The 26,570-nt window shown below is 44.3% G+C and overlaps 1 protein-coding gene across 4 annotated transcripts in view; it reads left to right on the top strand.

Annotated features, from left to right (window-relative positions):
* The first annotated feature begins 4,425 nt into the window (after nt 1–4,425).
* bcam (basal cell adhesion molecule (Lutheran blood group)) overlaps nt 4,426–26,570 on the top strand; it is a 67,288-nt gene continuing 45,143 nt past the window's right edge. For all 4 annotated transcript variants that reach the window (XM_078171714.1, XM_033641304.2, XM_033641302.2 and 1 more), the window contains exon 1: nt 4,426–4,711. In XM_078171714.1, the coding sequence (XP_078027840.1) occupies nt 4,648–4,711 (64 nt within the window). In that variant the 5' untranslated portion in view covers nt 4,426–4,647. The remainder of the gene's footprint in view (nt 4,712–26,570) is intronic.

The following is a 26,570-nucleotide window of genomic DNA, read 5'->3' as shown; positions in this document are numbered from 1 at the left end:
ATGGGCAGTGGTTCCATTAAGCCATTTTATGGGGGATTGACATCTATTTATGTTTTCCAACTGCTAGTTTATGGGATTTGGACTAATTCAATGTCATAGATCACGCAATAGCCACTCTGAGCACTCAGACTGGTGTTATAGCATTGAGAATAAGCCACTTAGCCCCTCATGATAATTGTATATCTGAACTGCAAATACCCTGTGCCATACCCTGCAAATACCCAAACAGATTCTGGGGGGATTACATGTCTAGGAATGAATGGTATGTCTGTCAACGCGAGACAGTTTAGTCCCACTCCCAAGAAATTGCCTGCAGTTGTTTTGAAAATGAAAATCATAATTTGAGACAAATGCAGTGTTAAAGGTCAAACCAGGGCAGGAAATTTGTCTGTGGAGCAAAGTAATTACAATAATAATAAAATGTATTTGAGATAGCACCTTTCACAGAAATGAAGTTCACAAAGTGCTTCACAAAATACGATCAAACAATATAACATGCAATCAGTAAAAACAAAGGCAATATAACAAATAAAACAAAACAACAAAAAGAAAGTAAAACATAGAGGCCATTATGAAAAGATGGGTCTTCAGTTGTTTTTTTTTTACATTTCTGAAGAGACCACAGATTGCAAACCTAATGACAGAGAGTGCCATAATGTTGGAGCCACTACTTTAAAGGCACAATCACCTTCTGTTTTGAGTCCAGAGCAGGGAACAGGGATTAGGTCCTGTTCTGAAGACCCAAGGGTCCTACTGATGATATATGGATGGAGGAGATCACTGATGTGTTCAGGTGCCTGACTGTGGAGGGCTCTTTATGTGAGAACAAGTATCTTAAAGTGAATCCTGAACCTAATGGGAAGCCAATGTAAAGAAACTAAAATGGGAGTGTTATGGGTTGACCTTTTGGACCTGGTTAACCAACACATTCTCACATATGACGTGCAAGGTACCCTGGGAGCATTAGTTGTTTGTGCTCTGGGACATCGTGTCAAGTTCCGCCTGTTACGTGCATTGTCTTCTTTCGATCTTACACTTCCATTTTCACAGGAAAATTGCTGTTTACATACAGTCTCTTCCGCAATAGACACACTGCCTCAGTACAATACTGTGAATTAACGTTTTTTTTTTCTTCAACAACAAACATGTGGTTGGGGTTAGGCAACAAAACGTGGTTAGGTTTAGGAAAAAAGAAGTTTATCTTACGGGACACGAACACTGCTCTCTTGGATGAAATTCTGTGTTTGTTGGACTCATCCACCATCCCTCTTGCCCACCCCAGTCGGACTTTTGCCACCATGACTTTCGTCCTTGTCCCGCCGTGTTTCCTCCTGATGCCACAGGGCACCGTTAAACTATAACGGCAACCAGCTGCGCATCATGCCGACGTTAAAGGACACCTTTTCTTGTTGGTTTTTAACGCTGCAAGTCACTGCCCAAGCACCGGATTTCGATGAATTCAGAGTGAGACTGGGCTCGGTTAACAGCCGAGCAGCAGCGTTCTGGATTATTTGAAGATGATTCAGAGAACATTTGTTTAGACAAGTAAAAAGAGAAATGCAGTAGTCCAGTTGGGACACAAAAGCATGGATTATCATCTCCAGGTCAAGTCTTAGTTCTTAGTTGAGACTGACTAAGTGACTAAAACGCATGGTCTGATCAAAAATAACACCAAGATTCCTAAAATTTGACCATATAGCTGACAAAAGGGACCCAATACTCTGGGCAATATTTGAAGCTATACTATCTGAAGCAATTACCAGAACCTCCGTCTTCTCTGTGTTAAAGTCGCTAAAGAAAGGTGGCTGTTTTCCCAACTAATTAGTTTTTGGGTGGGATCAAGACCTCTGAATGATTGTTAGTAGCCTGCCAGATTAATTTACTAGCCTTCAGCTAGAGCAGATGAAAATCATTTTCCATGTCTACGATTGCAAAATTGCTCCAATTTCCCATTTAATTGTTAATTGTTCTACAGATCATTTATGAAGGTTAGCATGAGTTCATGTGTCATTACCTCCATAATTTCCAAGTAATAAAGAAATCAAATTGTGCCATGTTTTTCTATAGGTTTTATTTCTCAGTTTTTAACACTAACAATACAAAAACACAGACATAAGAAATACAGGGCAATAAACAAACTGCCAGCTATAGAAAAAACAGTACAATTACATGTCAGTTCATATTGTCTACAGGAAGGTTGAGGCAGAGAGATAGCATCTATGGGATAAAGACAATAAGTGAAGTTCCAGCGGAGACATAGAGTCCTGGTAGATTAAAGCACAGTGTACAGTCCACTGCAAGGAAGTAGTCCAATGTGGTTAGTCAGCTTGACTCTGAATCCTTATAATATGTTCAATAAAAGGTCCCCAAATCTTAGAAAACTTGATGAGGGAGTTAAACAGAGTGTACCGGATTTTGTCAAGATGTGGACAAGAAACAACGTCATTTAGCCACTTTGTCAGCTGCACATCCATGATGTGAATCCCCAGTTCCACCACATCCTAAAGGAGCTCTATTGGATTGAGATCTGGTGACTGTGGAGGCCATTGGAGTACAGTGAACTCATTGTCATGTTCAACAAACCAGTCTGAGATGATGTGAGCTTTGTGACATGGTGTGTTATCCTGCTGGAAGTAGCCATCAGAAGATGGGTACACTGTGGTCATAAAGGGATGGACACAATCGTAGCAATACTCAAGTAGGCTGTGGCCTTTAAATGATGCTCAGTTGGTACTAAGGGGCCCAAAGTGTGCCAAGAAAATATCCCACACACCATTACACCACCACCACCAGCCTGAACCGTTGACACAAGGCAGGATGGATCCATGCTTTCAATTCAATTCAAATCACGTTATTTATCCCCAAGGAGCAATTTAAAAGGGCATGACAGTAGCTATAAAAATACAATCAATGTTTCATGTTGTTTATGCCAAATTCTGACCCTACCATCTGAATGTCGCAGCTGAAATCCAGACTCATCAGACCAGGCAACATTTTCCAACCTTCTATTGTCCAGTTTTGGTGAGCCTGTGTGAACTGTAGCCTCAGTTTCTAACCTGTAATCTTCTATTCACAAATAAAACATGAGCTTGGTAGATTCTCCGGGGAAGCCCTCTCCCCGCAGTTAGGGACCGTTCTCCACGGTACCGCTGTCGGCAGGGTGGAAATAAGTCAAAGTGTGGAGGAGACGGACCAGGTTAAGCGGCCACCTCCAGGGAAGCCCTCTTGTCTCTCCCCGCAGTTAGGGACTGTTCTCCAAGGTACCGCTGCTTCTCTTCTCAGTTTCTTTTCTGAAGTACACAGTAAACGCCATAGTTTTGAAAAAAAAATAGTGTGGATGTGCGCAGGTGCAAAGGTGCATTCTGGGTGGGGCATGACCAACCGGAGCGAAATTGGAGCGAGAGATAAGGCTCCGCTCCACCTTTTAAAAAAATATAGCCGCTCCTCGCTCAACACAAAATCATTCCGCTCCCGGCTCAGCTCTGCTCCGCTCACATGCTCTGCTTTCTATCATCTTGAACCAGTCTGGCCATTCTCCTCTGACCTCTGGCATCAACAGGGCATTTTCACCCAGAGAACTGCTGTTACTGGATGTTTTCTCTTTGTCGGACCATGCTCTGTAAACCCTAGAGATGGTTGTGTGTGAAAATCCCAGCAGATCAGCAGTTTCTGAAATACTGGCACCAACAACCATGCCCCGTTCAAAGTCACTTAAATCACCTTTCTTCCCCTTTCAGATGCTCGGTTTGAACTTCAGCAGGTCGCCTCATGTCTACATGCCTAAATGCACTGAGTTGCCGCCATGTGACTGGCTGATTGACTACTTGCGTTAGAGAGCAGTTGAACAGGTGTACCTAATAAAGTGGCAGGTGAGTATATGTTACTATACAATTGAAAGATGTCCACCCAGAAATTCATGAATTTAGAGACCAGAAAAGGTGACCTAGGGTCCCCTCACATGTAGCAAAACTGTGCCATGTTAATACCTTAAATAAGTCTAAAAATAACTGTAACTAACATTCTGGGTTAATGGGGACAAAAATATATTGCAGTACTATATTAAATCTGATGTGAGCTCATACATTCCCTCTAGTTCTTCAGTGAATTCTCTGCAGTGAAACAAAATAACTCAAGTTTTATCAGGATATAAAACTTGAGTTATTTTGTATGAAGGGTACGCTTTTGGACTCGCAATGAGTCAGAGAGCCTCATGATAAAATCACTTTTAAGTTGCTTTAAAGAAATCCTGCGGGCCCCAGTGGACCTACGCGATTAGTCAAGCAGGTCTTTTCACTGCAAGTGAGGTGGAGAGAGAGACGGAGAGAGGAGGGGGTTGTATTGGGAGGAGGAGGAAGAGGAGGAGAAGGGGAGGGGGGGGGTCACCTTTTGTGCAAATATATCAACCAAGAAGACTGCCACCAGCATCAGATTTCCGTGTGTATGTGTGTGTGAGTGAGGCAGAGAGGCACTCCTTTTGCAGAGAGAGAGCGAGAGAGAGAGAGAGAGAGAGAGAGAGAGGGGAGAGAAGTCCAAAAAGCTGTGGAGCATTGAAAGAAGAAAGAAGAGTCGCTGCTGCCACATTTCCACTCTTCGCAACCAAAAACAAAGTGAATACTCCTGCTTGAAAAAGTTTAGAAAGAAGCGGCCATGGACGGGATAACATTAGGACGCGCGTCGCTCTTGTGCACCTTGCTGCTGTGGGCATTTCAAGGTAAGTCTCTTTGATACTCTCCGCTACATTTATTTAAAATTACACCCCGTGTTAGTAACTTTATAACGCTTTGGACACGGTGCCGGGGAGTTTTTCATGGCTTCAGCCTGCAGATTTACACTTTCCTCTTGCGCGGACTCTCCAGTTAAGTGGTCCGCTGCTTACAGGACAAACCTGTCTGTGCGTGCCGCAGCCACACAGGCATGAAGTTGCTCTACTTAAACACTTTGTGGTTTCTGTTTGCTTTTCGATTCTTGGTTGATGTTCAGCAACCTGTTACCAGCTGCGCGGATAAGCCAAAAAGTCGCCGATAGCAGGTGGAAAACTGGATTTAACCCGAAATCAAGTGTATCGAACAAGTGCATTTGTTTGAACAGAAGCCAAGTGGTTATAAAAAAAAAAAAAAAAGCAGTGGTGGGTCAGGTTGTGCAGCAGCAACATACGGGTTATCTACACGGATGGGATGTTTTAAGGGTTAATGTCTCTTTGTAGTTGTGCGGTAAGTCGCAGCTCCGCACTTCTTTGCGCACAGGACTGCGGCACATCGTTATTTACGCGCAACACCAAACAGCACCTCTGCCACGCTGCCACAATAACACACACTGAGCTGTCAAAATAAAACACCATTAAAAATAATCATGCTTACATGTAGGCTCCAAAAAGTGTTTATTTAATGTTTAATATTCTTAAAAATATTTTGGACATCACAAACACTCCCCCCCTCTAACTGTGAGAAATGATAAGCTCTTATTTTGAAGTCCACGTTGCCCGTCTCTGTCTCATCCACGCTGCTATGTCTGGCTGCTGGGCGCAGTTTCCAGCGCTTTGATGTCTGATCTGCGGGATTTGCGTCTTCTTTGCTGGCAGCGCTCCTCACCCCTCAGCACCCCTGGGTGCTGCCAGAGAGACTAAGCCAATTTAAATTCAACTTGCCTTATATGATGGTCAAAGAAAAAGTTTTTGATTGCAAACTAAAACCAAGTCTATCCATGTAAGGAGTTGTGCTGTGGTGCACCACAAGTTTATCATTGACCTCATTTTTTTTTTACATTTGCCATGAAGATTTATCTCCCATGTTCCCCCTCTGACTGTCCCATCAGTATTTACAGTGTGGCTAGTCAGATTATGGTCCTGCTGTACTTTTTTTTAGTGTCGCACTAAAATTTAAGTTCTTTAATGTGCTTATGAAATGAGTAATAAATTACTTGTTTGATGCTGATGTTTGTGTCTTTCACATTTTTGGCTTGAAAATATATATTACAGGCTTCAGTGTGTGACTGTGTTTGTCATGATCTAATTTGCTAAAATGCTTTCAGGGTATATTGTGAAAGTTATTTCTAATTCCTCGCCAGTGCAGTGGTTTGAAGCAGGATGAGCTTAAGGGCGGGGCTGGTGGCGCTGGGCGACTCCCCTCTCTCTCATTGTACTCGCTGCTTCTTTGTATATTTCTCAATTCGCCTCAAAGTGTTGCAATTTCTTTTTATTTTATACAAGCATAGCTCTCTCTATTAGCATCCATGTCCACATTTACCTGCTCTTCCTCTCCTCTTTGCGCCACTTCATTCCCCAGATCTTCTTTTACGAGTCTCTGCGGCCTCAGAGACAGTTGTGCTTTGCTGTCTGTCCTTCATGGAGCTTTTTAACAGGTGCCTGCGCAAAAAAAGTGCCCTGTAATTGATGGACGCAGTGTAGATCACACATCCCTCTGTACAGCTGTGGTGCATTGATTTAAAGGCTCAGCTCCAGGTGCTGATTTCCCCTCATTCCCCCCATGCTGCTCTGAAGTCTGAGGAAGAAGGAAAGTCATTATTTCACTTTAGTGCTACAAATGTTGATTTCTTTAAAGAGAAAGTTTGCCAAATCCCTCTGTTGCTGAGGCCTCCGTCTCTCTAGTCATCTCTCTCTCTCTCTAGCATAGTTTTGTCTAATAATAGCAGCTCTTGTTGGGTCTCACTGGGATTCTGTCACACAGACCCACATTCTCACAATTACTGGTCACACACTGGCAGCTTCCAGCTATGTCAGTTCTGAGCATAGAAGTGCACTAAATAGAGCCACCGGTGTGTCATCTCCTGTATGTGTGACGACATATATCTGAGCATGTGTGCTGGTATGTATGCGTGTAGTTGTGACACATGGATATGTGGTGCATGATAGCCTGGGGTGCCCCAAGGTGCTCGGCATGCCTGTGCCCAGGACTGCCACTGACCCTTTGACCCACTCACCCAGACATGTTGGTAAATGGCTCCTCTTCTGCGCTCCTGAGATGCCTTTGCTTTTGTCTATTGCAGCACAGCTATCAACAACGAAACCTGCTGAAATATAATTTAATTTTAGGTGTGTTATATTTGCGATAACACAGTTTCTCCAAATTAGAAACACTATTTCTAAGCAGATGTTGAAAAAAAATCTATTGCAACACTTTACCGTAGTTACAAGGTTACAAAAACACAGCCAGTGTTTTATCAAAGCAATAACTTCACTTTAACACCAGCACTACTTTACCTTCTCCCTTAATTTGGATTGTTGCGCGTTTCGGGGGGATAAAAAGAACAAAGTGACATTAAGGTAAAGAGACAAAAGGAGAGTCAAATGGTCAGATGAGTTTGAGCTAAACTGTAGAGACTCCAAAGTGGTCAGGAGCAAGTGGAAAGAATCGTAGTGACAAGCATCAGCTGAGTTCAAGGTGTTAAAGTCTAACACGCAGCGTCAGCCTCTTTGTCTCTTGCCGCCTTAATTCCAACAGTCATTTCCTCACTTTTAATTTCTGCCCCCCGCCAGCGCCCCGCATCAAAAGTGCACCCCCTGGAGACATGTGCAATTATTATGGTATTAGGCCAGAAAAAGAACCATTTAGCCACAAGGAGATAAAAGCCAGGGGACCTCTTTTACAACTGTCCTGGGGCACTGGGTTTTAGTGTTTTGCAAACATACGCCTGTGTGCATTCTTGACTACATTCATGCAAAACATTAACAGGTATGCACAGGTAGCATACATTCACCAATCAGGAATGGGGCGCTCACACATGCACACGTAATATGCACCGTACATGGACGCACACATATGTAGAGCCCCTCACTGCGGCATTCTGGTGTTACGCAACTCTAGAAACCTTAGCTCATATAGGAATGAGTGACTGATTGATAGTGGCTGCTTTGGGTAAGCAGGTCTATGTTTGCCCCCCTTGTCATTTACCCTCTGGGGGAGTGGGCCTTGAAATGGTTGGTTCGTAATTATTGGGGTGATTCATGTGTGTGACAGTGATGGAGCAAAGCACTGAGACGGAATGACTGGCATTCCTCCGGACACGTTGGAGCTCGCTCTGTAAAGTGTGTGTATTTGTTTGTCATCACTCCAAATTCTATAGAAGAGGGCTTCCATTCTCGCTTTACAACCCACTCTCACCACAAGTTGTAGGCAGTAATCCACATACAAACAAGCGGCCACAATGCGGCATCCATCTCACCGTGAAGAGGCAGTGTTATAGGTGCAAAGCTGGAGCCTGTTCACAGCCAGGGTGCATTCTTGTGGTTTGACTGGGTTTCACTGGCCTGAGCGAGCAGGGGGCACCAGTTAAACATTAGTCAGTGAAAAATAAAGGGTATGTTGTGATTGACTCGTGTTCAGGAGTGCATGTACTCATTGAGCTTGGAGACGGTAATTTGAGCTCGCCAGCCTTTCCCATACACACTAGTGTTTATTATTTGTGGTGAATGACACATTAAAGTCAATTCGAGCAGTGTGATAGCACACTGATGTTGGCTGGCGAGCTGCAGCGCCTACAGGCAACTGGGCATCACAGACGGCAGGTTGCACGCACGTGGTTAATCCTGGTTTGAAGTCAGTTAGCAAGAATGATGTGGTTCACAGCGGAGACGGAAAAAGTTTATCCCCTCGCTTTTTCATCCTTGTATCCCCACAAGAGCTTCAAAAGAGCTGCAGCCAAAGCTGTGATTACACACACTTCCACAGGTACTCATACATAAACAAAAGGTGTGTTTCTCCAGATTAGCTTTGTCTATGTTCCCATCTCTTTCCTTCTTATCTTTGTCTGTCTGCCCGTCGCTCTGCCCGGATCTTTCTCTCTTTTTTGTCCTTAACAACACCTCAGTTGTGTTTGTGCATGTGTTTGCTTGCTGTGATTTACTGTGTCGTCTCTGCCTGAGTCAACCAATCTGCTTTGTGCACGGTTCACAGTTAATAACCCTGCATAGCATCAGGAAGATCGCCCACTGTGTTTTTAGTGGAAGAGGGCTCTGTTTGCTTTTACGCCCATCCCTAGAGACGTTCCTCGGCAGATTTATGGCTGCTATTGATGATTTTAAAATAAGAATGACCATCCTCCCCCGCTTGGCATGTTCACTGTTTCCCACTTTTGAGAGAAAGCATTCCAGTATGGTGTTTGTCTCTGCCACTCTCCTGTGTATGGATGTGGATTTAAAGTTTCATAGCTGGGAAAAAGTGAGGAGAAAGGTGAAAAAGAAGCTGGCTAGAAGTTGTTTTGGTTTCATCTGTTGCTTTGAGGATGCTGTCTTGTCATTAGTGGGAGTTGTAGGAGGGAAGGAAGTGGAGAGGAAGGGATGGACAAAAAGAGATCAAGGGATGGGATGAGAGATGATTACAGCTGACTATTGTGGAGCCACCGTGCAGTCTTGTTCTTGTCTCGGGGGAGGAAGATGATGGTGATGGGTAATTTCAGATGCAGCCTTGAAAAGAGGCTACATGTCTCCGTATGTGTGTCCTTGTCTCTACGTCTCTGTATGTGATGATGGTGGGAGCGGTGGGGGAGGCAATTCAGGGTTGGAGCAAAATTGAAAATTCACAAAGCTCTTTCGGGAGACGAGGTTAAGTGCTGCCAATCCATTTAGCAGGAGAGTGCTGTAGCAAGATGCGGATAAGAGCCTCTGTTTCTGAATGAGTTTGTTGTAGGAATACACAAAACAGCAGGATGGACTCCAGCTTTTATAGCGATGCGCTGTACAAATGTGTGTCATTAAATAGCAAGGAAGTACAATGGCCTACATTTTTATTGTCTGCCACAAATCTCGTGTCCAGCTGTTTTGATCAATTACACGGCCTTCGAGGGGGGGATCAAATGAACAAAGGCGATACAGGCAGAGATAGCAGCAGTGAGGATCAGACAGTCGGAGTACGTCAGGATTGAGGGATACCAATTAGGAATGGGGAATGTCATGGAAAAGCCTGGATCTTGGGCCAAGGAGATCATTTTCCTGGCAGTGGAGAAGAAATCCTAACCCCTGCGCCCCTCCAACCCTAAACCCTCCATCTGACTGTTGGCTGGCAGAGCGTCCTCTGGGAGCCCCGCAAGCTGTTGCTTTTCAGACATCAACAGTTGCCTCAGCAGCAGTTGTTGAATGCACCCCTCCAAGAAGCCCTGCCACCCCCTCCCCTCATTTTAACACACACACAGACTTGGGGTCCCATTACCACCTCATGTCTTTCCACACCACTGGCTTGGCCTGGTGTGGGGAAAGGGGAGAGTAAAACTGTATGTTTGCTGCAAATGCACCCCTGATTTAATTTGTTTGTCTCTGTTCCTTTCTGACATGCTTGTACGGCTGAGTGGGTATCAATACCCAGGGGTGTAGTAGAGGGTATACCCAGGTATGAGGGGTTCTTTTTCTAGCCGTTTACAGTATACTCACCTATTAGCCTAAAAGCCATTAAAATATATATGAATGTATACCCACTTCCTCCTTGATAATCTACCCACCTCATCACCTATTATCACACCACTGTAGATACCATCAAGGTATTGACGGAAATAACCCAGTACCAAGTAATAACAAAATGTTTTTGGTCAAGTGATACCTGCATTCAATCATTTTTGCACCAGGGATCCAATCCTGGACCGTCCCGGCCCCCGCCAGATCAAACTTTCTGTTGCTGCCGTCTCCGGTCAGTTCGACATCTTCCCAGTTAGCACAAGCTAACACAGAAGTAGCAGCTAACATCCAACACTGAGCCATTAAACTAAGGGCTACACTGTTGTTGATAACCGTTAGTGACGTAGCTTATTGATGCTAACAGTTAGCCCCATCACTGGGTGTGTGCAGCTTGGTGGACTCAACTGTCCCCGGTGCAGAGCTCACACTCCTGCAGCAGCTACAATCCATACAGTCTGTGTGGTGAAGTCGAGTGTGGTATATTTGATGGAGTTGGCAGGTCAATGTGCCAAGATGCTGCCAGAACGTTCTAAAGTGTGGCTATATTACACTCCATTCAAATTATGGGTATTGAATGAATCACACTATTGGTATCTGTATCACTGTAAGGGTATTGGTACTTGTATTGTATTTGTTTTAAATGATACCCTGCCTTACATGCTTCTTTAAAATTACTGAACACTTCCCGTGTTACTGACACCAAATTTCAAGCATGTTTCAGGTACTTGAATGCACCTCTGACCCAGGAATTCTTTCCTCCCAAGGAGTGGTTTTAGAAATATGACGGTGGAGTCTCAAGGGATTCTTTCCTCCCTTATCTGTATCGCACAATGATAAACGGGAGTTAAGGGTGACTTAAAGTTCACTAGGCTACAGAATATTCGGTGTTTACATACGCGTACACATGTGAGAGTAAATTTACTCAAACTGCTGACACAAAGGTTGGCCCAAACCACCGCCATTACTCTTCTCTCTATGAAACCACTTTTCATGTCCAATCTCCTTCTTCCATCTGTCAGAGAACATTCCTGCGCCCCCCACCCCCGACTTTAATCTAGTTAATGGTTAAGCAGAGGTAGTTAACCTCTCCAGAGAGGCTGGTCACTGTTTGACAATGAGATCTTATTGCTTTAACTGGGCCGAGGGGACCTGGGAGACAGGAGTGGGAGCATTAATCCTCCATCCGGGGAAGGAAGAGGAGGAGCAGAAGGTGGAGGAGGGGGAGGTGTTTTGTGTGTGATATTTGGTGGTGGTGTTTGCATTACAGCACCCTAATATACTCTTACAGCTTGTCTTAGAGGTGTGTGTTGGATGTTCGCTATGACTTCATGTCTGTTTGCGTGAGAAAAAGGGGGCTCCCCACGTTACCTGAGAGCGAGGCCATGAGTGTCATCACTGAACAGATCCAGTGTCAGCTTTCAGGGCTTCTAACTCACCTAAGGACATAACTCGTCTTTGTTTCATCGAGGTTTCACTTACCTGAGCCCCTCTGAAACAACGACCACAGCACTAAAGTTCCCCCACTCCTCTCTGCCTGTGTGAACTTGACTTTGAAAGACAAGAGTAGAGGAGTGAAGTTACCATGCTCTGACTGTTAATGCTCTCCTCAAGTCACATCTTGTTCTTAACTTTAGTTTGAGTGTCTTTTTCTCTAGTAGTTACATTTCTCCCAGGAGTTTTCTTGTCGATCTCTTTACCACACCCTACTTTGTGGCCAGCTCTGTGAATCATCACTTTTATCAGTGTTTTTCTTCTCCACATCTCTCGCACTCATCTGTCTCTCCTCCTCCTCGTCTCACTTGCCTCACCCTCCATCCGTCATCTGACTCTCATCACTGCCAGAGAACCGGCACAAAATACATGCATCCTACTGACCATGTGTTGTCTAATCATCACAATAGCCTGAACAGAAGGAACCACTAGAAGCAGGGTGTCTCAAATCCCTGGTGATTCTGAGCAGTAGAGGAAGGTAGTCTTTCTTTTTTTTTTTTTTTTTTAACTGACGTTTCATCTAATGACGATAATCAAGCAAGAAAACTTGCAATCACTTCCAGCAAGTGTTATAAAGTTGCATCAGTGCAGTGTAGCGGCCGTGAACAGGGATTGAGTTGTTTTCTTTTTCTTTGCAGATCCATTAAGCAAAGTGCATTTTTCAGATTTGTTTCCATTGGCAAATTCAAAGCGGAATCTCTTGTGTTGTTTATCAGTTGTGTCCATATTCCAGTAATAGAAGAAGAGTCAAGTTTCATAGCTTCATTTTGATTCCGTCTAGCAGGAAAAAAGTACAAGCTTGCTCCCGGTCCATCCAAAATCAATGCCTTTCAATTGGGTTATGACTCCATCAGGCTAAATGATTCCAAATTACATATCAGTGCAATCTGCAGAACAACAAACGTGATGGATAGTTATTGTGTGGATAATGTTAGACTTACAGAGTGCCTAACTGATTTAGCCTCTTGTTATTGGGGGATAAAGTAATTATAACCCCAATGTTTTGCCTCGGGAGCATCTTGCATTCTGCCCTGGTGGGCGTGTTGCAGCAGCAAGACTAAATTTAGTTAACAATTATTCGTACTGAATGATTATCAAGGAGAAGTCAGATGAACTGCACTTGTGAAGGGTGACTACGGTAGAGATCGGGCCTTTCCCTGGCTGCCTCGTGAAGTGCTGAGAAAAGCTGAGAGGTCTTGGACAGGCAGCCCAGAGGACCCCCTTTGATCCCGTTCCCCAGACACACACACACTTCAAGATTTGTCTCTGTGGAGAATGATGAAAGATGCACCGACTCCACATGTCAATTAGCAGTTGTGTGTGTATGTGTGTGTGCCTGTCCATTGAAAGCAGTGTGCGAGGGTGGGGCTGGTTAATGGCAGGGGCAGAGAGGACACATGTTCAATAATAAGGCCCGACAAAGGGGGACAGGCAGAGGGAGGGATGGAGGGAGGATGGGAGGATGATGGAGCACCCAGTGTGTGACTGCTTTTCATTATGTCTTGCTCCTTCTTATGGCTGGAAATCAAAATCATTATAGTAATAGGAATATTTTCCCACACAGAAATGAATCACAGTATAGCCAGTCATGTAGAAAATAATGAATTTTAGTTTGCTTGGAGTAATTATTTTTGGACTAAAACTGCAACTAATGATTATTTTCATTATCGATTAATCTGCTTCTTATTTTCTACTTTAAATCACTAAATTGTTTGCGCCATAAAATGTGGAAAAAAATATTGTGCGACCAACTAGGGTTTGGCAGTCTATCATTTATCGATATTGTGTGACTTGCTATCATCTTAGATTTAGGCTGTCATAATGTAAGTGTTGTTTTTTCCTGATTTAAAGGCTGCATTAGAGTAAAGTGAAGTAATTTTCTGAACTCACTAGACTGTTCTATTATTTTTCTTTACCACTTAAGCGGGATTTGTGTGAGCTCTATCCAGAGCCTACTATGTAGCCTACGAACGTGGCCTATGTCATTGTGAGCAGTTATACTTGAGAGGTGGTGTGTCTGTGTCACTCTGCAGTTACACCTCCCAAACACTGGTAGGCGGGAGGGTGTCTGTGAAGTGCTGTAAAGTTGAGTTGACTCAAAACACATTTAAAACACACATTAAACATGGCTTAATAGAGACAATTTCAAACACAAGTACACAATTGGCTTCGCAATAACTCACAGGATTCACAGACAAAGCACTTGTCTTTATCTGGACACATTTTCCCCATAAATACAACATGTTAATGTTTTTAGCACAAGCCTATGGCATTTTACATTATATAAATTAGCTTAGCAGCTAGCAGACTTTTCCTCTACTCATATAAAGCCAGGGACAACCCTACAACAAACAGTCCAAAACATCAAAAGATAAATCAATATAAATTGATGAAAACATAATGGACCACAAAGAGGACACATTATAACTTCAACAATATGAAATTGTTGCAGATTAATTTTCTATGGACCGGCTATTCAAATAATCAACTAGTCTTTGCACCCATAATTTGAACCACTTTGTAAAACATTAATTTGTTCATTCGCTTATACTCTAAGGGGTCTCAGGGGGGCTGGAGCCTATTCCAGCTGACATTGGGCGAGAAGCGGGGTACACCCTAGACAGGCTGTCAGACTGCTGCAGACAACCAATTACGCTCACATTCAGAGCTACAGGCAATTTAGAGTCACCAGTTAACCTGACCTGCATGTCTTTGGACTGTGGGAGGAAGCTGGGGAACCCGCTGAAAACCCTCACCAACATGGGAAGAACACACAGAAGGGCCCCAGCTGGCTGACAGATTCAAACCCAGGACTCTTGTGCTGTGAGATGACAGTAATAACCACTGTACCACTGTGCAGCTTGCCATCACAATATCATACCACTGAAAATCAATGAACTGTAACACTGACGTATCACTCTGCTCAGCTGCATGGTGATTTTATCCTGTGCATACTGAGCTTATAGACTGTAAGAGTTGGCAAATGGTACACTTGACTGATATGCTCTATGTTTGCATGTTCGAGTGCGTCTTTTTTTTTATGAACTAGCCCTCAAGTGTTGGAGGCAGCAGGAGAGCCAAGTTTACACCACTCAACAGTGTTCATCTCAACTCACAGAGTGCATTACTTCACACATGCTGTAGCCCTGGGACTCCTCACTGCAGCACATTATTTAAAATGTATTTTTCAGTGAGATATTTCTCTCTCTGCACCTGAACAAGGCTACATTGTTAAGACATTCCTGTAGGCTGTTGGAATGCAGGTATTAATACTGGGCTGATTACCCACACACCAGTGAGCGAGGGAGAAGGAGAAGGAGAGGGAAGGAAGGAGAGAGTAGGTGTCGAGTGAAGAGAGTGGAGGAGGGCAGCACATTGAGGCACAGTGAAAGGGAGAGCCTGACCAACGGTGGTACTCGTCAATGTTTAAACCGTGTGTGTGTTTTGCACACATGGATGAGTACATATATGAACTGTATGCAGGTGCTCAATTGTGTCAACGTGTGTGTCCATCTACATGCTTGTGAAAGAGGGGAGTCTGGCGTATTTGAATGTGTGTCTGGAATGCATACCCCATTAACTGCCCTAACACTGCAGTGTGTGTGTGCGTGTGACAAATCAGAGAGTTAGCTGTGGGTGTGGGACAGGACTCGGCTGTGTGTGTGGGCACTCGTCACTTGCGGCAGTCGGGGCTGTTAGGAGCATGTGAACATTACTGCAACCCCAATGTGAACTGGAATCCGGACTTAACGGAGGATATAAATAGGTGTGTGTGTGTGTGTGTGTCCAATCCCACATCGATGGCAGTACCAGCTGGTGATGGGACAGTAGTGGACTTGTAGGAGAGCCCACCACTACACTTGGGGGGCCTCACATTCACATGTCTAGAACCACCTCTCAATGGAGGTCATTATTAGATGGTCTTTATGCCAAAATAATGTGTCCAAGTTAATATTTGTGGCAAAAATGGGGGATATCAAGCTTTTATTTCTTGTATTTCCACGTAGCTTTACTATTTCCTTTATTAATCATATTATTTTCCTCATACCTGTAGTGATGTTTATCAATCAAGATTGATCATGCCAGATTGAGTTGCAGTGTTGGAGATATCGGCCATAGAGATGTCTGCCTTCTCTCAAAAATAATGGAACTAGATGGCAGTTGGCTTGTAGTGCTCAGAAAACAGCAGCAATGTCTCTTTCCAGAAATCATGACCCAATTGCTGAAGATAATCCACAGACCTTGTTGTGAGCAGTTTCATGTAGAAAGTATTTTCTTTCTGCCAAACTACACCCATCAACCGTATCATAGAGCAGAAGGAAGCGTTCATCTACTAGCTACTACCAGTAGGACGCTATTAATGTTCATGAGTAGATGCACACTTCCTTCTGCACGGTGATATGGTTGGCAGGTGTAGTTAAGTAGAAAGAAAATAGTTCCCAAATGAAACCACTCACAGCAAGGTCTGTGGATTATCTTGAGAATGATTTCTGGAAAGAGACATTGCTGTTGAGTTTTGGGTATATTTATTTATTTATTGGCGCTTTGAGCACCACAAGCCAAGTGCCATGTAGTTCCAATGCGGTCTTACTCCAAAGTCATCAAAATCAGGTGTTTGGGCAGTGACTTGCGGTGTCAGATACTGACGGTAAAAACCATCAATTAACAGCAGCATGATACGCAGCCATTCGCTGTTGTAGTTTTACAGCGATTGGTGGCATCAGGGGGAAACGGGGCAGGACAAGAATGAAAGTTAAGGTTGGTGAAAGTAGGGTGGTGGAGAGGGTACAACAACCACGGACTTTCACCCAAGAGAGTGGGGTGCATGTCTTGTAAGATCATAAAGCCAAACCCTGTTCTTCTCTCCAAAACCCAACCACATGCATTAGTTGTTGAGGGAAACCAAATGTGAATTTGCGTTGTTGTACTTACATAGTGTGTTTATTTTGAAAGAGGTTGTATGTAAATGGTGAAGTGTATTTTGAAAGAAGACAATGCATTGACATGGTGTCCCAGAACGTCAACAACCAACGCACCCAGGGTACCTTTCTCATTGTATCTGGACATGGAAGGTTCATGACCAAACGCTGATATGCGACGAGGTCAGAGTGAGATGTGTTGGTAGTTCCATTGTATTGAAGAGAAGGCAGACATCTCTATGGCTGATATTGCCGACATTTGGCAACTCACACCAAAATAATTGAGACTGATAAATAGCACTACAGGTTAGAGAAGAAATCTTTATTTTTGATTTTGGGGTGAATTGTCCCTTTAAATTGGTAGCAGCTCCTTTCCCTGTTTGCGTTGTGTCATATTGTGCTGCCATGGTTGTGGCCCCTGGTTCACCAGCTGGTGGTATATGATCCAGGCTGTCAGAATTGGAGCCTGCTCTCTTTGGCAAGGAAGTTAGCAAGGTAAAGCCAGCCAAAAAATCTACCATCCACTGCCTACACCCTTTTCTGTAGCCCCTCACCCACACACACTCCCCACCTCGCCCCATCTGTTTGTGTGTGTGTGTGTGTGTGTGTGTGTGTGTGTGTGTGTGTATGTTCCGTTTGGCACTGGTTTAGGGGCAGTTGGTGTAACGGTTCAAGGGAGCATCAAAGCCAGGCCCACCATCGGCATGACGGGGCAAACAAAGTCAAAGCTCAGTGTGCAGCGGTGACCCCTTGCTAATGCTAACTTCCCCAGGTGAATCAGTGAGAGATGCTACATGCTAGGTGCAGTATGAGGAGATGTGGAGCTTATGGTTACATTGGTACCTGCCAAACAATGGCATACTTGTCTTCCTGTGGCTACCCACCTGTTCTCTCCTCCCTCGCTTTGGCTGTATCCAAGTATCTGAACATTACCTCCTGTCCTTCATAGAAACATGGCCCCCGTCCCCCACCCACACTGCACTTCTTTCTTTTGCCTTCTCCCATCAGGGAAGTTTTGCAGTTTTAGCAGGACAAAGATGGTGGCAGTGGCTGAGAAAGAGGAGAAACAGCTGTACTGTCATGGACTCGAGGTCGTGTTTCATGTGTTCACTTATACCACCGTCTGCACCTCTTTCTCTTGGTGGCCTCATTTCTGCCACTCACTGTCTCCGCACTCTTTCCTGTTTTCTGACACTTTAACCTCCTTCCACTTCCTCTTGGGTTCTTGGTTTCTATTCTCACTACTGCTATTACCAGTGACAATCTCCTCGAATTCTGTCTTTTGCGCATTCGATTTCTCATATCACATCCCACTGCCTCCACTCTCTGCTGCGTCTTTTTTTCTTGTTTGTGTCAGTCTGTTCCCACTCGACTTTGCTGGTCGGAGCCCCTGCAGTGGATTATCAGTCAGTTGACTCACAGAGGGCAGCCAAAGCCTCCAGTACAAACATGAGACAATATCCAAATGATTGGCTAGTTGGCTCTGGACCGTGGAAACAAGCCGCCATATCAGCTTGAGCCAGGCTCGGTCCACAGGTCTGCCCATAAACCATATTAGCCAGTAACACAGACACACTGCAGTGCTTCTGTTTGTTTGCAGCAGCTGCTTTGGGTGTAGTGCAATCCAAAATGGAACAATTTATCAGATAAATACAGAAGCTGCTATCGGTTGTTTTCACATACGGTTATTATGCATGTGGGTGGGAAGAGGAGTTTGAATTGCAGAAATCAGATTTTTTTCCCTTGTGTTCGGCATGCTCAGCCATCAGTGAGTTTTGTGTCCTCACTTCCTGCATCTGCAAATGACAATTTAGGCAGAGCTCAATCGAGGCTGTTTCCTGCTGACGGACGATACTTTGTGCAGTAAGATGGTTGTATAAAATCTTGCGAGGTGCACATAATGTGCCATAGCTCCCATATGTGGCCACTTATTTGCAAAATGTTATGAATGAAGCAACCAGTTGGCGTGATTTACAACAACAGAGGGTGGTGAGCATCTGGGTTCTGGTATGCTAGACGTATATAGCGCCACTTCAATCTGGGGAACACATTTCCACCGATCAACTGGGTCTTCCAGTCCCATCTGCCTTCACTTGTGCATGGCTGAAACTTAAGCTGCAGTGTTACCTCCAAGTGTTGCCTCAATGTGTCTCCCTGCCACCTCAGCCTGTGGTTCACAGCTCATTATAGTGATATAGAGATACAGGGCTGGCTTTTCTGCCCCCCAGCTACCTTTGTGCCTGGAGATGCTGAATTGAAGTCATGGAAAATTCTGGAGCTCTGCTGATGACAGACAGCTTCCACGTCTCCTGTCCGTCAACTTGGCTTGCTTCTTTTCCACATTCCTCAGCTCACAGCAGTGCTTTAATTCATCTCACCTCCTCCTGGGTTTGACAGACCCCCCCCCCCCCCCCCCCCCCCCCCCCCGCTCCCCTCCTGTCCTGTCCTTTCCCATCTCCCCCTCACTCTACTCCTTCCTGCCATATACCTGTAAGGACACGCTTTTGCCTGCCTGTGCAAACCCCTCTAAAACACCCAGCCATAAATGTCAAAATTCGCCCAAGGGCCCCAATTCAACTGCAGGATGTGTGTAATTCTAACCCGAGCATTACAAAAGCCTGCTGTTCTCAAATGACATTTAGTGACATACAGACTCAAGAGGACGGTCTTTGAGGAAAAACTCACATTGGTGACTCACATCATAACAACGAAAAAAATTTTGGAAATGTAAATTGAATGGCTTGTTTTAAAAAAAAAGAAAAAAAAAAAGATCTTTCATGAGCATGCCTGTGATTTTGAACACAGCGTTATGAATAATGAATGAATGACGCTGGATGGGAGGTCCAGCTATGCAGCGCCACGGCCGCCTTTGAGTTCTTCTAATTGAAACGAGTTCAATAGTATCATGTCTGCTTTTATCTCCATCTTGTTTCCTCTCCCTCTCCATCCCCCACTTGTAATGAAAAGCAAAGGCTGACAGCTATGAATATAGTCATATGATCAGACATCCAGCAGTATACAGGATGTGTTTCATATCACCCTTCTTACTTCATTTTGTTTCACTTTATTTATTCAAAGATTTCCTCTTCTTGTGCCACTTTCAAAAATGGCTAAAAATATGACGAACGCTAGTAGGCAGTTTTATCTTTTCCATCTTTATCTCCTGCCCACTACCCTCTGTCTAACCCCAACCTTCTCTCCTCACCTCCATACCACACCTACTCTCCCTCCCTCTACCTTCCTATGCTCAAACATCCCTACATTATTACCAGATGCTTGGAGATGGAGGAGGTGGATGAGATGGTGCCAGGGTAGTCGAGGTGCTGATAGCTAAGCTACAACGCCCCGATGAACTTCCAGAAGCCTCGTCCTTACACACATGCACAAAGATATACACACACGCACAGGCAATCATCCTGCTTGGCTTACGACCATATGATGTTTTATTTTCTCCATTATCTTAAACAAGCAGCACTTGCGACGCCTACCTGGACCATCTGCTCCTGTAAACACATGCGCGACTCATCGACTTGGACAGAAACCAGAGTTTTCTCGCAGGCTAAGCTTGGTGAACAATGCTTGACTGTATTTTACTTATTTTTAATGCAAGCCGGGGCTATTCTAACCCTGAAGTTATGTTTTATGTCTGGTATAAATGCATAGACAAAACTCAAAGATACACTCTATTAATAATAAGGAGGGGAACAAACTGGTCTCTATACTGTCTGCCTCTGTGGTATGCAGTAGCCATGATTAAAGTGATCCAAGAACACCCTGACACACTCCTTTTGTATGCTTCATTTCTCCTTTGATCTTGGTTTGCTGGCAATCATACAGCTTCGCATCTTCATGCCAGTTTTGCCACATTTGCTTATTTTTTTTCTCCTTCATATCAACATCTGTCATCCTTGTAATCTCTGCCTGTCAGGCTCCATCGTCAAGTCATCTCTTGTTTTGTTTCTGAGTTATTCTGAATGGTGTTCTTGATACAGTATCTTGACTGGACATTTTTGCATTAGAATGAATGCACAGAGGCGTAATATTATAGGTGAAAGAAAAAGATCCCTTTCTTGATATGTTTGTGGCCAGTGTCTGCTGCAGTATAATAGACAAATGGAATTTAGGTCGAACTCATCTAGGGCCGCAATCTGTCTCTGTCAGTCATGTGTGTGTATTGTCTGTGACGTCACAGGGCAGTGCAGTAAACAAGATGATTTAACACACCCAAATAACCCATCAGACTGGAGAAGCGGAAGTAAACAGAGAGAATACCATACTGAGACAAACACAACAAGGAAGCCAGGGACGGTAATTTGGCAGAATTGTTATCTATTAAAAACCCTGATCCTTCCGACCTTACAACAAAAAGTTGGAACAATGCTAACCCTGCATTGCTGCCTCCAACCTCGTACCAACTATCTTATTTAGAGTTGTGTATTCGTATGAACAGTTCAGAAACTCTTGAAGCCCACGTACATTTCACCGATAGCTGGCTGACTTACCATAATTCTTTCAGGTGCTAACTGTGTCGTTTTCTCCCTTTACACGGTGATAAAATTAATACCAAATGACGTTAGATGTTTTCCAGTCGTAAGGCATCATAAATCATCTTCTAGAAGGTGTAGATATTTACAGTAGGCAATTGGCTTCGTTACATTGAACAATATGTTTACGGAGCAAGGCAAGCTAATTGCCCTGCTAATTGTGATTGGTTAAAGATTGATTGCTCTTGTGATCTCGCTTACATTGCCTCGCCGAATGGAGCCAACTATTTTGTCTCGTATTTTACTTGGCAGTGCATAGTGAACAAAAAGTTTGCCATATATTTTGTTTTCGATATTTGTGTTGTTGTGACAGATTAATCAGGAATTAAAAGTTGTCAACAAGAGAAGCATGGAGATATTGAGAAACCTTTTACTGACTTTTCTGAGGATTTCTTTTATCCATTTATTTTAAATCAAAATTAGGTTATCTTTAACCATTTAGCACTCAAAAAGGAGTAGGAAGAGTAAATCTATCCAATCATACCTCCTTCTTTCATACGATATAATTATTCTGAAGTTATTTCCTGCTGTATGCTTTAATAGCAAACACAAACGGGCCCCTAGTGGCTCGATGGGTGGAGCGGGTGCCCCATGTGCAGGGGCACTGTCCTTGCCACAGCGGTGCAGGGTTCAGTTCCTGCCCGCAGCCCTCTCCTGCATGACATACCTTCCCTCTTCCCCCTTCACGCTTCACTGTCCCATCTAATAAAGGCAAAGAAAATGATAAAACCCACAGTGCACTAGCATTATGGTGACTTTTATGTCATCTTTCAAAAAACAATCTATGGGGTACCTGTTCTTTTCTTTCCATTGACTAAACAGTCCTATCAAATACTTAAGTTGACTTAACCTTCTCTGAACTAGGTTCCTTCCTTGAAGAGGAACTGTCTTGTGTCTTGTTAGCCAGGCTTGCCCTTGGTCTCCGGCGGCCAGTAAAAGAGTCGCAGTGACCTAAAATGGAGGGGCCACAGTATTGATGAGATGTCAGTAGGAAACCTTATAGAAGTGTAAATTTGCTTTATTTAAATCAGAGTGAATGATTGTGTGTGTGGGTGCCATAGGAAGCATAACCTGAAGGGTCACCAGCCCATCTGGTGTGAGATCCCATGGGAGGCCAGTGGCATCACACATCAGCGTATGACCTTGGGTATGTACACTTCAAAGGAGAGGAGGAGCTGATGGTGTTTTTTCCTGAGAAGCAGGACATGGGTAGTGTGCGAGCGGAGGAAATTGTGGCACTGAATGGATCAAAATCTGTTGTTGGGTCCACTGTGTTAGAGAGAGTGTGAGTGTTTGGAGGTTCAGAGGTTTGGTAGTGCAGTAGAATGTGGCTGAGACATTTTTCAGTCTATTACTAAGTCTAACCTTTTCCCCCTCGCTCCCCCCACCCTCTTCCTCTCAGCCCCCACCACCCGTCTTTGTCTCTTTCTCCATCCATGACGACGACCCACTGTTTTTGTCTGTTTATTTTTGACTTTGCTGTCTCTTCCAGCAAACCCTCCAACCCTTACCTACACCACCCGTTCCCTCCTCCCCTTCCAAACATCTTCATCAGCCCACAGTGTCTCTATCTTCCATCTCGTGGAGTTGCAGGTCTGTGCAGGTTGAGACACGTGTTGTTTTGTCTCTCTCAGGTTTCACGCATTCCAGATATTATCTCCTGACTCCAGTTAGCGAAGCTGATAAACATCTCTACGGGGGAAGTCAATCACTTAGCAGACAATGACGGATGGTGCCCTCTGTGTCAGGCCTGGTGCCCACAGATGAAAGGCCGGCTCAGGCGTGGCCTTAAGATAATACCTAAGTCATGCCGGACGCTCATGCAGTTATCTTCTCAGATGACTCTGTTCTGCTGTCAGTTACATTTTATGTTTTGCTCTGCAAGCATCACCAGACGAGTGTCCCTGGAATCCGTCACAATGAGAGTGAATGTTGAATATTTAAATCTTGGCTTCATTTCCCTAATTGTTTCATCTGTTGTCTCCCATTTCTTTTCTAATTACATCACCACCCAAGCTATGAATAATAATTTAATGAAGCATTAATGGATGTGAAAAATGTACTGGGTAGCAGATTGAAATTTTCTAAGGATTGGGATAATGCGCCTTCTGAAAGTCTCTGGTGAGCCTTGATGTGTAAATGAGTTAGACAGTTTTGGTGTCTTATTCAGAAAAATGTCCAATTTATGTGAAGTGGCTTCATGAAAAAAAATCGGAGCTTGGAATTGGAATTATTCATGGCTGACATTTCCTCTGGTTTCGTTCTGTCATTTTGGAGCTCTCTCTTTACAACCTTCATTTTATCAGGTAACTCGAGGACAGTGTTCTCATTGTCTGTTTATTTCTGTGTCTGCGTCTGTGCGTGCCTTTGTGTATCTACCCACCTCTAATCCAGCCTCGGGCTGCTTCTGTCCCCTGCAGGCTCAATGTCAGCAGCCTGACTTTGATGTCAAGCCACAATTTATTTGTCTGTCTCTGCGGACCCCCCTGCCGTCCACATAATGTCAGGCAATCAATAATAATGTGACCTACCTATCTACCCTGCCTGCCCACTGCTTAAGTTATTCACCCCCCGGCCTGCGCTGTTCCAATCTCTGACCTGCACCCTGCCCCTGGAAAAACCCCTCTGTTGCCCGGCCTTCCCACTTTTACCAATAATGCTTGTAACCTCTATGTCTGTTACCGTGGTAACATACAGCTCCCCCTAAAGCATAGACCACTTCTCCCTTTGTTTAAAAAAAAAAAAACTGCCCTCCGTGGAGGCAGATCAAGAGAGGGAGGGTCGAAGACAGATAGAGGGATGCATAAAGAAAGAGAGAATTAAAAGAGAGGATGGATTAGCTGTTTGTTCATGAATACATTAGTGCGTCCCCTTCCCCTTCCCCGCTCCCCCTCACACCACCACTGTATGCCTGTGGAGGTAATCGAGAATGGAAGAAGACAGGTGTGCCATTATGGCGCAGATTAGTGAGGAATGCTGGAAGGTTAACACAGATGGGAGTTGGCTAACTCCAATGCATATTTGTGCGTGAGCTCATATTCCCCTCGGGTTTACGTTAAAATATGTGTGCATAATACGTGATCTGCATGCCACTTATGATATGTGTGCTTGCTCTGTCCATATGCTCAATGATATTTGAAATATGCACATGGGGTGTGTAAATATGTGCGTGTGTGTGTGTGTGCATAGCTTTCTTCCTCCTCCTCGCCCTACCCATGTATGGGCGAGAGTCAGACCCTCACTATCTCCTTGTCTCCAGCTTATCTGCCGGCCTGTCTTGAAGTGTTGATGCAGAAAATAGAAACTACTTTGGGGGAATGCATTCTCCTTTTTCTTTGCCTTGTGTAAAATATGCACCTCACATGCCACAAAATACCATGAGACACAAAAGATAATGCAGTGTGACATGGGAAATGATGTAGGATGCTTTTAAGTGTGTACCACAAAGGCTGTTTTATCTTTCTATAATAAGTTATCTGCATGAGGAAACTGTTGGCATCAGTTTGAGATATTCAAGGAAGCTGTCTGCATACAAATGACTATGCAGCTACTGTATCTATATCTATAAATATATTAGCAGTGTGTGCACACTGGTGTGTAGATCTTTCTGTGCACTCTCCTTGCAGCTAGCGTCTCACTCACGGTGTGGTTGTTAGTGCGTCTCTTCCAGTATCCAGCCTCTCAGCCGTCTTACACCAGCCAGTCAGTCAGCCATGTGGTCCCCCTCCACTCTAATTAAACTCACCGTGGTTCCAAACTCCAACCAGAGAGACACAACCTCAGTGCCAGACTCTGTGTCAGCTGCTGCCAAAACCTGTGCGCTGGTTTGTGTGTGTGTGTGTGTGTCAAAGAGAGAAATATTGAGGGAGCTCATAACCATATTTACCCCTCATTTTCCTCTGTCAAGACATAGTGTAGGAGAGTCTGCCAAGGCACCAGAGAAGCAGCGGGGGAAAACAAATAGAAATGTGGAAGAGCAGACAAAGACGGATCTACAGTAGACTGTATATTCAAATGCTTGCCGGATTGAGGGAAAATCAGGAGTTTAGTGGATTTAGAAATCAGGAAGAAGAAAGGGAGGAATGCAGGAGAATAGTAATTAACTCTGAATTATTCTATCTCTGAGGGATCAGGGGGATTAATAGGGGCTTTGGTTTGGATTCTGCACCTTTCACTCTGTTTCAGAATGGGAGTCTGGTTCCTCTATGTAAACCTGTGTGTATGTGTGTGTGTGTGTGTGTGTGTACCGCATGTGTCTCACTGTACTCCAGAAGGCTCCATGTGTCTGTGCCAGTGGGCTTGTGACCGTATCTGCCAGCCAGCCAGCGATTTTGTGTGTATTGATGTGTGACTTTGTACCCCCCACTTACTGAAGTTCATCCAAGCATTATAAGTTAATCCGCCATAATAGGCAAAAAGACAGAAAGTGGGGGAGAGTGGTAGGTGGGGGGAGAAGAAACAAGGGGGGTAGGGAGGCGGGGCATCAAAAGGTAGTGTGTTTCTTAGTGTGTGTGTGTGTGTGTGTGTGTGTGTGTAACAGTCTGCTGTGTGTGAGGTATGCCAGGCAGGAGACTACAGATTTAGGGCTAGACAGACCGTTCTAAATCTTCGGCTTATACGCTGTTTTGGGACAGCGAGTGTTGATAGCCCAGGCAGGCAGACAGCTCATGTCGTTGAGATGAAATCATGGCTTTGGCCGCCTTCGCCATCGCAACTATAAATCTACCCAAATACGATAAGAAAACACTGATTTAAGAGGGGAGACGAGGTGCAAACTTTTTTTTGTTTGGAACAAATGAATCATTGGTGGAGTATGAAGAGGTGAGAAAGATAAGTGGGAATCTTGTGGTTTAGCTGACACATGGAGGTCAGCAGTGGCAATGAATTAGCACAAGTAATGGGAGGAGCAAGAAAAACGTGGTGAGGCTTTTGTTATGGGCTAAAAGTCATATATTTCTAGCACACAATGAGCGAGTTCACCTTTTAGCCGGGGTTTCCCATATCTCTCAACCTCCCACTGAGTGTTGCCACTGTCAACACTGTATCAGACTGTTTGTCCAAGACAGGAGGGGTTAGAGGGAGGGTGAGGAGGGCCGGAAAGCAGGTGCAGGGATAATTTTCTGATGGCGGAGGAGTGGAAGTAGGTTTTATCCAGCCTGTCTGGAGGCAGTGACCCGCACTGTATGTACACCCTATCTCTTCATTGCTCCCTGTCCT

Source organism: Epinephelus lanceolatus, chromosome 10, assembly GCF_041903045.1.
Source record: "Epinephelus lanceolatus isolate andai-2023 chromosome 10, ASM4190304v1, whole genome shotgun sequence".
Classification (NCBI taxonomy): Eukaryota; Metazoa; Chordata; class Actinopteri; order Perciformes; family Serranidae; genus Epinephelus; species Epinephelus lanceolatus.
Note: the sequence above shows the minus strand (reverse complement) of the source record. Positions and strands in the feature narration are given on the sequence as shown.